The sequence below is a fragment of the Pelophylax lessonae genome (assembly GCF_965119305.1).
Source record: "Pelophylax lessonae genome assembly, chromosome: 9".
In the NCBI taxonomy this organism is placed as follows: domain Eukaryota; kingdom Metazoa; phylum Chordata; class Amphibia; order Anura; family Ranidae; genus Pelophylax; species Pelophylax lessonae.
The window spans coordinates 19,492,262-19,505,167 of NC_138776.1; the positions used below are offsets into that span (position 1 = coordinate 19,492,262).

Genomic DNA, 12,906 nt, shown 5'->3' on the forward strand with positions numbered 1-12,906 from the left:
AGACCTACGTCGCCAGACTCCTCCCCTGTAGGCGGCGCTCACGCGCCGCCGGAGGCGCGCTCCCGCTGTTTTCATTCACAGCGGGAGTCGGGCCAGGGGAGGAGCAGCGGCGATCGTCGGGGATCTAGTGTGGAGATCCGCCCGCCTGTGTAAACACAAGCGGGTGGATCTCCTCAGTGACAGGGAGTGACAGATCGGAGTGTTCAGCATAGCTGGACATCCGATCTGTCCCTGTCTCACACAGTCACCCCCCCCCCACGTCAGTAAGCACCAGGCATACATTAACCCCTCCCTCTCCAATAAAATTAACCCCTTCCCTGCCAGTGTAATTTTTACAGTAACAGTGCATATGTATAGCACTGATTACTGTAGTAATGTCACTGGTACCCCTAAAAGTGTCAAAAATGTCAGTCAAGGGTCTGATCTGTCTGCCGCAATGTCGCAGTCCCGCAAAAAAAATCGCAGATCGCCGCCATTACTCGTTAAAAAAAAAAACACCAAAAATGACATAAATCTTTCCCTTTGTTAATAAACGCAATAACTTTTGCGCAAACCAATCAAAATACGCTTATTGCGATTTTTTTTTTACCAAACATGGGTAGCAGAAAACAAATTGGCCAAAAATTTAAAAAAAAATTGTTTTTTACATCTTTTTTGGGGGGAATTTCATATAAAAAAATGTTAAAAATATAATTTTTTCAAAATAAACGCTCTTTTTTTGTTTATAGCGCAAAAAGTAAAAATCGCACAGGTGATCAAATACCACCAAAAGAAAGCTCTGTTTGTGGGAAAAAAAAGGACGTCAATTTTGTTTGGGTACGGCGTCGCACGACCGCGCAATTGTCAGTTAAAGTCGCACAGCGCCGAATCGCAAAAAGTGGCCTGGACGTAAGACAGCAAAATGCTCTAGTGGTAAAGTGGTTAAAGGTACCATATCAGAGAGCATTAGATATCCTGTTGCTTTCTTTTTCATGTTTACCGGGAGTTACTGTGGTTATATGCGGGCATTCCACATATCCCCTTAGGGCTCTTTCACACGGTCCGCCTCCGTAGGCGGATCCGTGTTGCTCAGCGGGGATCGATCCGCCATCCCCGCTGAGCCGGCGGGTGACAGCTCCGTCTCCGCTTGCAGAGCGGAGAGGGAGGTGTCTCAGCCCCCGCTGCCCTCTATGGGGGATCGGATGAGAGCGGACTGCCTGTCCGCTCTCACCCGATCCGATCCGATTACTGAACGGATGGAAAAATAGGGTTTCCATCCGTCCAGATTTCACGGACAGGATCGGATGCGGATGGCAGCGGGTGTCAGCGGAGGCGTCTCCGCTGACACCCGCTGCCCCATAGAGCTGCATGGAGGATCCGATCAGATCCGCCTAAAAAACTGACAGGCGGATCTGATCGGACCGCCCGTGTAAAAGAGCCCTTAAGGAGTAGTAGTGCTTCATTGATATCCCCACAAGGATCACTTCCATTGGGATCATTTACTCCTTTTATAATCTGCTGGGTGGAGTAGTGGATCTATGATATCCCCACCAAGGATCACTGCCACCGTGATTATTTTCTGCTTATTGAACCCGAGGGAAGGTGAGAGGCTATCCATTAGTTGTGATGGTGGACACATGAGCACCGAGTGTGGAAGCATCTGACAAGCACCCTATCTTGCTGATTTTGCACATTTTGAATGGACTTCTCATAATTAATACTATTTTATTTTTACTCTTGGTATGCACTGTTCTCACTTGCACTGAGTGATTCGCACTGTATCTATTTTTCAGATTGAAGTTTATATATGGATTATTTTAGTGGATTCTTCATTTGATATATTATTATTGTTATAATATTTTCAAGCACTTTTATTAAGCACCTGCCACTTTATTTCAATACTTTTTTGGTATTGATATTTATATAGCAGGCACTTTATTAGCACTTGACACCTTTTAGCACTTATTCACTTTAGCGCTGTACCCCCATTTGTTAGTATTAATACAATATGGCCGCCTGGAGCTGTTCTGTAGACAGAATGTATACTGGCCACACCCCCAGAAACATCATTTCCACATAATTTCCTGCTTGTGTGATTGGCTCACCAATTTTCCCAGAAGTCTGCACTAAGATACAAGTCAGATTTCTGGCATCCCCTGCAACAAAAATTTCATTTTTGGTGAGATCCTCCCAATAGGAACACATCTAAAGGGATGCAGGCCCAGCAGATTTCCTCATTAGAGCTCTGTAGCTGCCACAGCTGATAGATAATTATGAAACCACGCCCATTATACCCACTCAGCACAGAGGAACAAACAATGATTTCTTCAGAATAACAAAAGTTAGGAATCTGCAACAAAGTTTGTTACAATCCCTGCAATGTACAGAGATCACCCGGAGGGGAATGTTTTTTCTCAACAAAAAGAGTTATTACTTTAATTTTTGGTAATAAAGTTACTTAAACCTCCAGATCATTATATATTTTCTGAAAGCAGAGGCCCTGGAGAATAAAAAGGTGATAGTTGCAATTTGTTATGTCAAATGATATTTGCACAACCTGGTATGGACCGCCCCAAGCAGATATACTGCAGCAGGGCGGCCCTCCTGCGTGAAATCACATACCTGTACATGATGGCATGCTCTGTGGCGTGGGCGCGCACCGCCGCTGACCCGCACCTGCTGTGATTGGACAGGGCAGGAGCTAATCAGCAGGTGATGCGGACGCGATGTCCGCCGGGACATGCCGATCCTTCTCAGGAGAGGCAGAACGGTGATCTACTTATGTAAACAAGGCAGATCGCCGTTCTGTGAGAGGGGAAGATGGAGATCTTGTGTTTCTGCTAAGCAGGAACACGGATCTCTGACTTCTCCAACCAAAGTAACCCCCACACAGTTAGAAGGCACTCCTTCGGAGCACATTTAAAGGAGCTGTAAAGGCAGACGGTGCATTCTATGTATTAAGATAAAAAAAACCTTCTGTGTGCAGCAGCCCCCTTAGCCCCCCCCCCCAACACTTACCTGAGCCCATCTTTATCCAGCAATGTTGCTTGTCATTGGCTAAGACAGTAGTGCAGCGTGATTGGCTCCCGCTGCTGTCAGTCAAAGTCAGTCAGCCAATCAGGAAAGAGGGGGGCGGGGCTGGATCGCGGCTTCTTGTCTGAATGGACACAGAGAACTGTGACTCAGCTCGGGTGCCCCCATAGCAAGCTGCTTGCTGTGGGGGCACTCAACAGGAGGGAGGGGCCAGGAGCCTCGAAGAGGGACCCGAGAAGAGGGTGATCTGGGCAACTCTGTGCAAAACCAACTGCACAGAGGAGGTAAGTATGACATGGTGGTTATTTAAAAAAAAAAAAAAGACTTTACAATCACTTTAACCCTTTGATTGCCCCTAATGTTAACCCCTTCCCTGCCAGTGTCATTAGTACAGTGACAGTGCATTTTTTTTTAGCACTGATTACTGTATTGGTGTAATTTTGCCCCAAAAAGTGTCACCCCCGTGTCAGATTTGTCCGCCACAATGTTGCAGTCCCGCCAAAAAAGTGCTGATCACCGCCATTACTAGTACGCTATAACTTTTGCGCAAACTGATCAATATACACTTATTGGGATTTTTTTTTTTACCAAAAATATGTAGCAGAATACAAATTGCCCTAAATTGAAGAAGAAATTTTTATTTTACGTTTTTTTTTTTTTTTTTCTACATTGGGTTTGTTTGTTTTATAGCAGAAAGTAAAAAATATTGTTTTTTATTTTTCAAAATTGTCACGCACACACCATATCATACCCATTTTTTGGTTAAAATATAAAAGGTGAGGTTGCATCGAGTAAACAGATACCCCATGTCATTAAAATTGCGTGCGCACACGATATCGCCGAAAATTATGGTGCCAAAAAATCTCCATAGAGGATGCGTTTGAAAGCCTTTACAGCTCATCAGTTTAGAGTTTACTTGGAGCTCTTTTGCTAGAATTATTGTTCGCACTCTGACATTCGCGGCGATATGTCACACGTGGGAAGCGAGCGCGGTTTACATGCGCGTGCGCACCGTGGGCTTGCGTTTGAGTTTGCACAGGGTTTTTTTCTTTCATTTTAACCACTTCAGCCCCGGAAGGTTTTACCCCTTCCTGAGCAGGCCCTATTTTGCGATTTGGCACTGCGTCAGTTTAACAGACAATTGCACGGACGTGCGATGATGTACCCAAACCAAAATTTACATCCTTTTTTCCCCACAAATAGAACTTTCTTTTGGTGGTATTTGATCACCCGTGTGACTTTTATTTTTTGCGCTATAAACAAGAAAAGAGCGACAGTTTTGAAAAAAATAAAACAATATTTTTCACATTCTGCTATATAATATCCCCCCCCCCCCCCTTCAAAAATAAAAAAAAAGTAAAAATCAAAATGTTTTAACATTTTAGGCCAATTTGTTTTCTGCTACATATTTTTGGTAAAAAAAATCCCAATAAGCGTATTTTGATTGGTTTGCGCAAAAGTTATCGCGTCTAATAACTACGGGAAAGATTTATATCATTTTTATTGTTTTTATCTTTTTTTTACTAGTAATGGCGGTGATCTGCGATTTTTTTGCGGGACTGCGACATTGTGGCAGACAGATCGGACCCCTAACTGACATTTTTTACACTTTTGGGGGGACCAGTGACATTACTGCAGTAATCAGTGCTAAAAATAAAAACTAATGACACTGGCAGGGAAGGGGTTAACAGTATAGGTGATCAACTGTTTGGGGGTGTGGCTTCTCAAATGATCACAGAGACCTGTGATGCTATATAGAAGGATCACAGGCGCTCTGTGATCTTTCCAGGGAGAAGAACGGTCAGATGTGTTTACAACCTCCGTCCGTCCTTCTCTCTCAGCGGGGAACGATCGCGGGTGTCCGGCAGCAATCAGAGCCGCCTGACACACGCATCGGCTTCCCCACTGATGAGCGGGGGCGGGAGCGCGCTGCCGACGGCGCACGCTCGCCCCCTAGACTCCCCAGAGCGAGCGCCGTACATGTACGGCGATTTGCCTGGGAGCGGCTGCCTTCCGCAGTTTAACTGCGGCGGGCGGTCGGCAAGCCGTTAATATATTTTATAATAATGTTATTTTTTAAAACGTTTTTCTTTTATTTATTTTATTTTTATTTTTAATTGATTGCTGTCGCAAGGAGTTTATAAACCCCTATGTGATCGCATTGGGCAGGTGACGGGTACACATGGAGACATTAAGGGTCTAATAGACCCCATTGTCTCCCCTGCCCTTCACAGCACAGATCTGCTTGGTTAGATGTGTCCTCTGGCTGTGCTGGTCAGGAAAGGTGCATCTGAACCCGGAAGTGACATGACTTCCGGTTCCATTGTTTGCTTGTGAGATCGAGGCATGGATTTGCCTTGGTATTACAGCGCCATTCCTCCCCTAGCTGGCGGTTATGTTTTTGGGCTCCGGTAACTGGGGGGGGAGGCACTGCACTGCCGGCTCTGTGAAAGTGATCATCATCTATGGAGCTTTCGCATTTCTTTCACTTTGAAGCCAGGAGCCGGCTGAACAAAACCCACACAAGCTGATGGCTGCTTCTTGTGGCTAAAGGTTCACTCTTTGGACGTAGGCAGTAACAACTCAAAGTCCAGTTGTAGAAAAGCGAACTGTATTGGACTTCAGCAATGCACAACAAGCCCAACGGGAAGACAACCTATCCAGTGGAGGCTTCCAGGAAGTATGGCAAGACAAGAGGAAGAGGAGGCTGATCGGTAACCTGCTCACTGCCTGAACATATACAATATCTCACAAAAGTGAGTACACCCCTCACATTTTTGTAAATATTTTATTCTATCTTTTCATGTGACAACACTGAAGAAATGACACTTTGCTACAATGTAAAGTAGTGAGTGTACAGCTTGTATAACAGTGTAAATTTGCTGTCCCCTCAAAATAACTCAACACACAGCCATTAATGTCTAAACCTCTGGCAACAAAAGTGAGTACACCCCTAAGTGACAATGTCCAAATTGGGCCCAATTAGCCATTTTCTCTCACCGATGTCATGTGACTCGTTAGTGTTACAAGGTCTCAGGTGTGAATGGGGGAGCAGGTGTGTTAAATTTGGTGTTATCGCTCTCACTCTCTCATACTGGTCACTGGAAGTTCAACATGGCACCTCATGGAAAATAAATCTCTGAGGATCTGAAAAAAAGAATTGTTGTTCTACATAAAGATGGCCTAGGCCAGTGATGGCGAACCTTGGCACCCCAAATGTTTTGGCAACAAAGTGAGTACACCCCTAAGTAAAAATGTCCAAATTGGACCCAAGGTGTCAATATTTTGTGTGGCCGCCATTATTTTCCAGCACTGCCTTAACCCTCTTGGGCATGGAGTTCACCAGAGCTTCACAGGTTGTCACTGGAGTCCTCTTCCACTCCTGCATGACGATATCACGGAGCTGGTGGGTATTGGAAACCTTGCGCTCCTCCATCTTCCGTTTGAGGATGCCCCACAGATGCTTAATAAGGTTTAGGTCTGGAGACATGCTTGGCCAGTCCATCACCTTTACCCTCAGCTTCTATAGCAAGGCAGTGGTCATCTTTGGAGGTGTGTTTGGGGTCGTTATCATATTGGAATACTGCCTTGCCGCCCAGTCTCTGAAGGGAGGGGATCATGCTCTGCTTCAGTATGTCACAGTACATGTTGGCATTCATGGTTCCCTCAATGAACTGTAGCTCCCCAGTACCGACAGCACTCATGCAGCCCCAGACCATGACACTCCCACCAACATGCTTGACTGTAGGCAAGACACACTTGCCTTTGTACTCCTCACCTGGTTGCTGCCACACATGCTTGACACCATCTGAACCACATAAGGCTAACCCCCACCCCTTCAACCTCTGCATCAATGCTGGCAGCACTCACACGTCTATTTCCAAAAGAAAACCTCTGGATATGACGCTGAGCACGTGCACTCAACCTCTTTGGTTCGACCATGGCGAGGACTGTTCTGAGTGGAACCTGTCCTGTTAAAACCGCTGTATGGTCTTGGCAACCATGCTGCAGCTCAGTTTCAGGGTCTTGGCAATCTTCTTATAGCCTAGGCCAGTGATGGTGAACCCTGGCACTCCAGATGTTTTGGAACTACATTTCCCATGATGCTCCTGCACTCTACAGTGTAGTTGAGCATCATGGGAAATGTAGTTCCAAAACATTTGTGGTGCCAAGGTTCGCCATCACTGGCCTAGGCCATCTTTATGTAGAACAACAATTCTTTTTTTCAGATCCTCATAGATTTATTTTCCATGAGGTGCCATGTTGAACTTCCAGTGACCAGTATGAGAGAGTGAGAGCGATAACACCAAATTTAACACACCTGCTCCCTATTCACACCTGAGACCTTGTAACACTAACGAGTCACATGACATCGGTGAGAGAAAATGGCTAATTGGGCCCAATTTGGACATTGTCACTTAGGGGTGTACTCACTTTTGTTGCCAGCGGTTTAGACATTAATGGCTGTGTGTTGAGTTATTTTGAGGGGACAGCAAATTTACACTGTTATACAAGCTGTACACTCACTACTTTACATTGTAGCAAAGTGTCATTTCTTCAGTGTTGTCACATGAAAATATTTACAAAAATGTGAGGGGTGTACTCACTTTTGTGAGATACTGTAGACATCTGAAAAACACTGCAGCCGACCAGCATTACATGTGACTGTGCTCCCGGCAATCCTGTTGTTTCCATTCAGCTAGAGTTGTGTGTGCTGCAGGATTTGTATTGCTGTAGTGGTCGTACCTTCTTGTATCTCCCTCCCGGCGCCCCCATTCAGCCCCGCTCCAGCAGTTTACAGTCAAATGTGGCAGGCTGGAGAGGGGCGGGGAGAGGAGTGTCATACTGCCTGCTGACTGGCTGTAGATGGAAGGGAGGAGGAGCTCCGCATATTTTCCTGCCCATCCCCGACATCAGAGCTTCGATTTGACAGCTTTGCTCCACTCACTCTCACCATCACTACATCCGTGGATGTTTAGACTGCTGTAGGTCCTGCTAGGCTGTCAGCAATCGGTATGGGTGCCGCTCCTGAAAGCGGGGACAGACTTGGTCTGGGGACAGACTTGGTCCGGGGACAGTGTCCTCAGTCCAGGGACTCTCCCCGGAAACCGGGGGACGTCTGGTCACCCTACGTTTGGGTGTCCTAACGTAGGTTGCTTCTAATGAGCCCATACCTTTCCATACATCATCAAAACCCTTCCAAACCTTTTGTTAATTGTCTCCATTTTAAAATGTAAAACCTCTTTTCCTGTCCTTTAGGCTTTTTTTTTTTTTTTCTCCATTTGTGTGTTTTTTTTTCCCTTTAATTGGCTCAATGTGTGTGCCCTTCAAGTGTTTAAGTCTCAGAAAAGCCCCCTAATAGAATGGTTTAGAGTAGCCCCTTATGATGCCATGTTGTAGAGAGTCTGGTCCGGTTCCCAGATTCTGAAGACAAAGGAGAGTAGATGTTGAAAGTGCTCTTCATCCAGTAAGTGGACTCAATGGGTGGCTGCTGGTCCATGCAATAGATGCTCCATTTTCAGGTAGGCTTACAAGGGTGCTAATCGGGACTTATTTGAGAAGGTAGAACATCTACCAAACAAGTGTGGTAATTTGTGTTTAGTTATCTGGATACAGTTCTGCGTTTTAATCTCCAATTCTTTGTTTTCACTCGTTTGATGCACAACCCCTGCTGCACCTTGTTACCTAATATTCACTATAGAGTCAAAGGTGGCCTTGAGAAACTTGGGTCCGCTCCTTTAAGAATGTGGCTTCTACAAACAATATGTACTTATCTATTCATACCGCAAAACCTGCAAGCATGTTTCTATGTTTATATATTTTACTATGGCATCGGGCACCCAGGTTACCTATTTCACATCTTATTATAATTATTTTTTAGATGTATTTACTAAGTAAATATTATATATACTCTGTGTATGTGTGTGTATGTATATATTGTGTGCGTGAATGAATATATATATATATATATATATATATATATATATATATATATATATATATATATAATGTGTGTGTGTGTGTGTGTGTATACATATATATATATATATATATATATATATATATATATATGTGTGTGTGTGTATATATATATATATATATATATATATATATAATGTATATGTATGTATGTGTATATATATATATATATATATATATATATATATATATATATATACACTATATATATATACATATATATATATATATATATATATATATATATATATATATATATATACACTATATATATATATATACACACTATATATATATACACACTATATATGTACAGACCCAATTCCCAAAAAGTTGGGGCACTGTACAAATTGTGAGTAAAAAAGGAATGGACTCATTTACAAATCTCATAAACTTATATTTTATTCACAATATAATATAGGTAAGATATCAAATGTTGAAAGTGAGACAATATGAAATGTCATGCCAAATATTGGCTCATTTTGGATTTCATGAGAACTACACATCCCAAAAAAGTTGGGACAGGTAGCAATAAGAGGCCGGAAAAGTTAAATGTACATATAAGGAACAGCTGGAGGACCAATTTGCAATTTATTAGGTCAATTGACAACATGATTGGATATAAAAAGAGCCTCTCAGAGTGGCAGTGTCTCTCAGAAGTCAGGATGGGCTGAGGATCACCAATTCCCCCAATGCTGAAGTGGAAAATAGTGGAGCAATATCAGAAAGGAGTTTCTCAGAGAAAAATTGCAAAGAGTTTGAAGTTATCATCATCTACAGTGCATAATATCCAAAGATTCAGAGAATCTGGAACAATCTCTGTGTGTAAGGGTCAAGGCCAGAAAACCATACTGGATGGCGGTGATCTTCGGGCCCTTAGACGGCACTGCATCACATACAGGAATGTTACTGTAATGGAAATCACAACATGGGCTCAGGAATACTTCCAGAAAACATTGTCGGTGAACACAATCCACCGTGCCATTCGCCGCTGCCGGCTAAAACTCTATAGGCCAAAAAAGAAGCCAAATCTAAACATGATCCAGAAGCGCAGGCGTTTTCTCTGGGCCAATGCTCATTTAAAATGGTCTGTGGCAAAGTGGAAAACTGTTCTGTGGTCAGATGAATCAAAATTTGAAGTTCTTTGTGGAAAACTGGGACGCCATGTCATGCGGGCTAAAGAGGACAAGGACAACCCAAGTTGTTCTCAGCGCTCAGTTCAGAAGCCGGCATCTCTGATGGTATAGGGTTGCATGAGTGCGTGTGGCATGGGCAGCTTACACATCTGGAAAGTCACCATCAATGCTGAAAGGTATATCCAAGTTCTAGAACAACATATCCTCCATCCAGACGTCGTCTCTTTCAGGGAAGACCTTGCATTTTCCAACATGACAATGCCAGACCACATACTGCATCAATTACAACATCATGGCTGCGTAGAAGAAGGATCCGGGTACTGAAATGGCCAGCCTGCAGTCCAGACCTTTCACCCATAGAAAACATTTGGTGCATCATAAAGAGGAAGATGCCACAAAGAAGACCTAAGACAGCTGAGCAACTAGAAGCCTGAATTAGACAAGAATGGGACAACATTCCTATTCCTAAACTTCAGCAACTTGTCTCCTCAGTCCCCAGACGTTTGCAGACTGTTATAAAAAGAAGAGGGGAGGCCACACAGTGGTAAACATGGCCTTGTCCCAACTTTTTTGAGATGTGTTGATGCCATGAAATTTAAAATAAACTTTTTTTTCCCCTTTAAAATTATACATTTTCTCAGTTTAAACATTTGATTTGTCATCTATGTTGTATTCTGAATAAAATATTGAAATTTGAAACTTCCACATCATTGCATTCTGTTTTTATTCACAATTTCTACAGTGTCCCAACTTTTTTGGAATCAGGTTTGTGTATATGTATATATATATATATATATATATATATATATATATGTATAGAGTGTGTGTGTGCGCGTGTGTGTGTGTATATGTGTATATATATATATATATATATATATATATATATATATATATATATATATATATGCATATATATATATATAATTAATTTAATTCAAATTCAGACTACTTTATTAATCCCAAAGGGAGATTATTAAATCTACTATATTTTAATTAAATATAAGGGAAATTAAGAAAAAAATTTTTTTTTTAATTATTTCTGTTATTTTATTATTACTGATATGCTATTGACTGGTATTACAATTACTAGAACTTATGGCTCTCCGCCTGGTTCTTCTACAGATTCCCAGATAATTTTAGAGCTTTGATTCAGAAATTCATATTCTCATCCAGCTTCTCTTTTTGTGTTGAAGGTTTTGAAGAAAATCTCAAAATACATCCAAGAGCAAAATGAGAAGATCTACGCTCCCAGAGGTCTCCTAATCACTGATCCTGTAGAACGTGGAATGCGCGTTGTATCCTTTTCAAACTATTTTTTTTTTTTTTCATCAGGTAGGGTAAGTGTTGCTCAGTGTTTCCTCTGGCTATAATAATGAATTTTAATTGTGCACATTGAGGCATAGCTACAGGGGTCGCAGGGGTCACAATTGCAACCCAGCCTCATGCTCCAGGAGGCCTATGTGGCCCCCCCTGTATGTCAGGATAGGAGGGGCGGTGGCATGTAGAGGAACCGATTTCCCCCCCCCCCCCATCTTCCTCCTGCAGCCGCTAAATGCCCGCTTTTCCTCTTCTCCCTCCTGTCAGCACTAAAATGCTGCAGGAGGATGGGGGGGGGGATTTGTTCCTGTAGATGCCACTGCCCCTCCTATCCAGTTTCCTCCTGCCCTCCCCTGGGCCCCCTCCTGGCTACTGTGCTCTCCTCGGGCCCCTGTGCTCTGTCCTGGCCCCCCTGAAGTGTTGCCGGGTTCCCCTTTCCCCTCTCCCGCCAGCTGCTGCTCGGGATGCTGGCAGGATGGAGAGCGAGGAAGGGGCCGGTAAATGTGTCTGCTGAATGCTGAGACCAGGGGAGGCAGAGGCAAGGTGGTGTTGCGGCTGCACAGAGAGGTGCAGGATCTGTAGGAGGAGTTCTGCACTCCTCTCTGCTGTGGACTACTGAGAAGGAGGGGGGGGCAAGCCTTTCTGCAACTGCACAGAGGAGTGCAGGATGTGTAGGAGGAGTTCTGCCCTCCTCTCTGCTGCAGACTGCTGAAAAGGGGGGGGGGCAAAGACGAGCCTTTCTGCAGCTGCACAGAGGAGTGCAGGATGTGTAGGAGGAGTTCTGCCCTCCTCTCTGCTGCGGACTGCTGAAAAGGGGGGGGGGGGGGTTAGGCAAAGACAAGCCTTTCTGCAGCTGCACAGAGGAGTGAAGGATCTGTAGGAGGAGTTCTGCCCTCCTCTCTGCTGCGGACTGCTGAAAAGGGGGGGGGGTGGGCAAAGACGAGCCTTTCTGCAGCTGCACAGAGGAGTGCAGGATCTGGCAAAGGAGTTCTGTCCTCTCTGCTGCCAACTACCAGAGACAAGGGGGGGGGGGGTGCCACAGCTGCAGGAGAGGTGCGAGAGCCACATGAAATGGCCTGGGGGGGGCCACATTCCGCCCGCGGGCCTTGTGTTTGACACCTGTGCAGTAGGAGGTCCACTTTAGAACTCGCTCCTAAAGTTATTGTCCATATTCCACCATCGGAGAGTAACCAAAGTCTCTCATTTCCATGGATTTGATTTGTAATGAAAGTGTGTGCAGGAACTCTGATAAGCTATAAAATGTGCCCCAATTAAAGAGACAATTGCTTCAACTAATTTATACCTGAACTCTGGGTGAACTCTTATATAGCGATTTTTGTTGCTGCTTATTCTGCTTTGCTCTCACCATTGTAGGCGGATGTGAGAATTTAATATCTCTCTGTTGTTTCAATTATGAATAAGTCTCGGAGGTGAGCGCATAATCTCCGCGTGCGTTTATCAG

General features: G+C 44.0%; 1 protein-coding gene across 1 annotated transcript in view; it reads left to right on the top strand.

Annotated features, from left to right (window-relative positions):
- Positions 1-12,906, top strand: part of GOLGA7B (golgin A7 family member B) — an 82,384-nt gene that overhangs the window by 59,391 nt on the left and 10,087 nt on the right. The window contains exon 4 of the mRNA XM_082269114.1: positions 11,321-11,422. Coding sequence (XP_082125240.1) covers positions 11,321-11,422 — 102 coding nt within the window. The remainder of the gene's footprint in view (positions 1-11,320; positions 11,423-12,906) is intronic.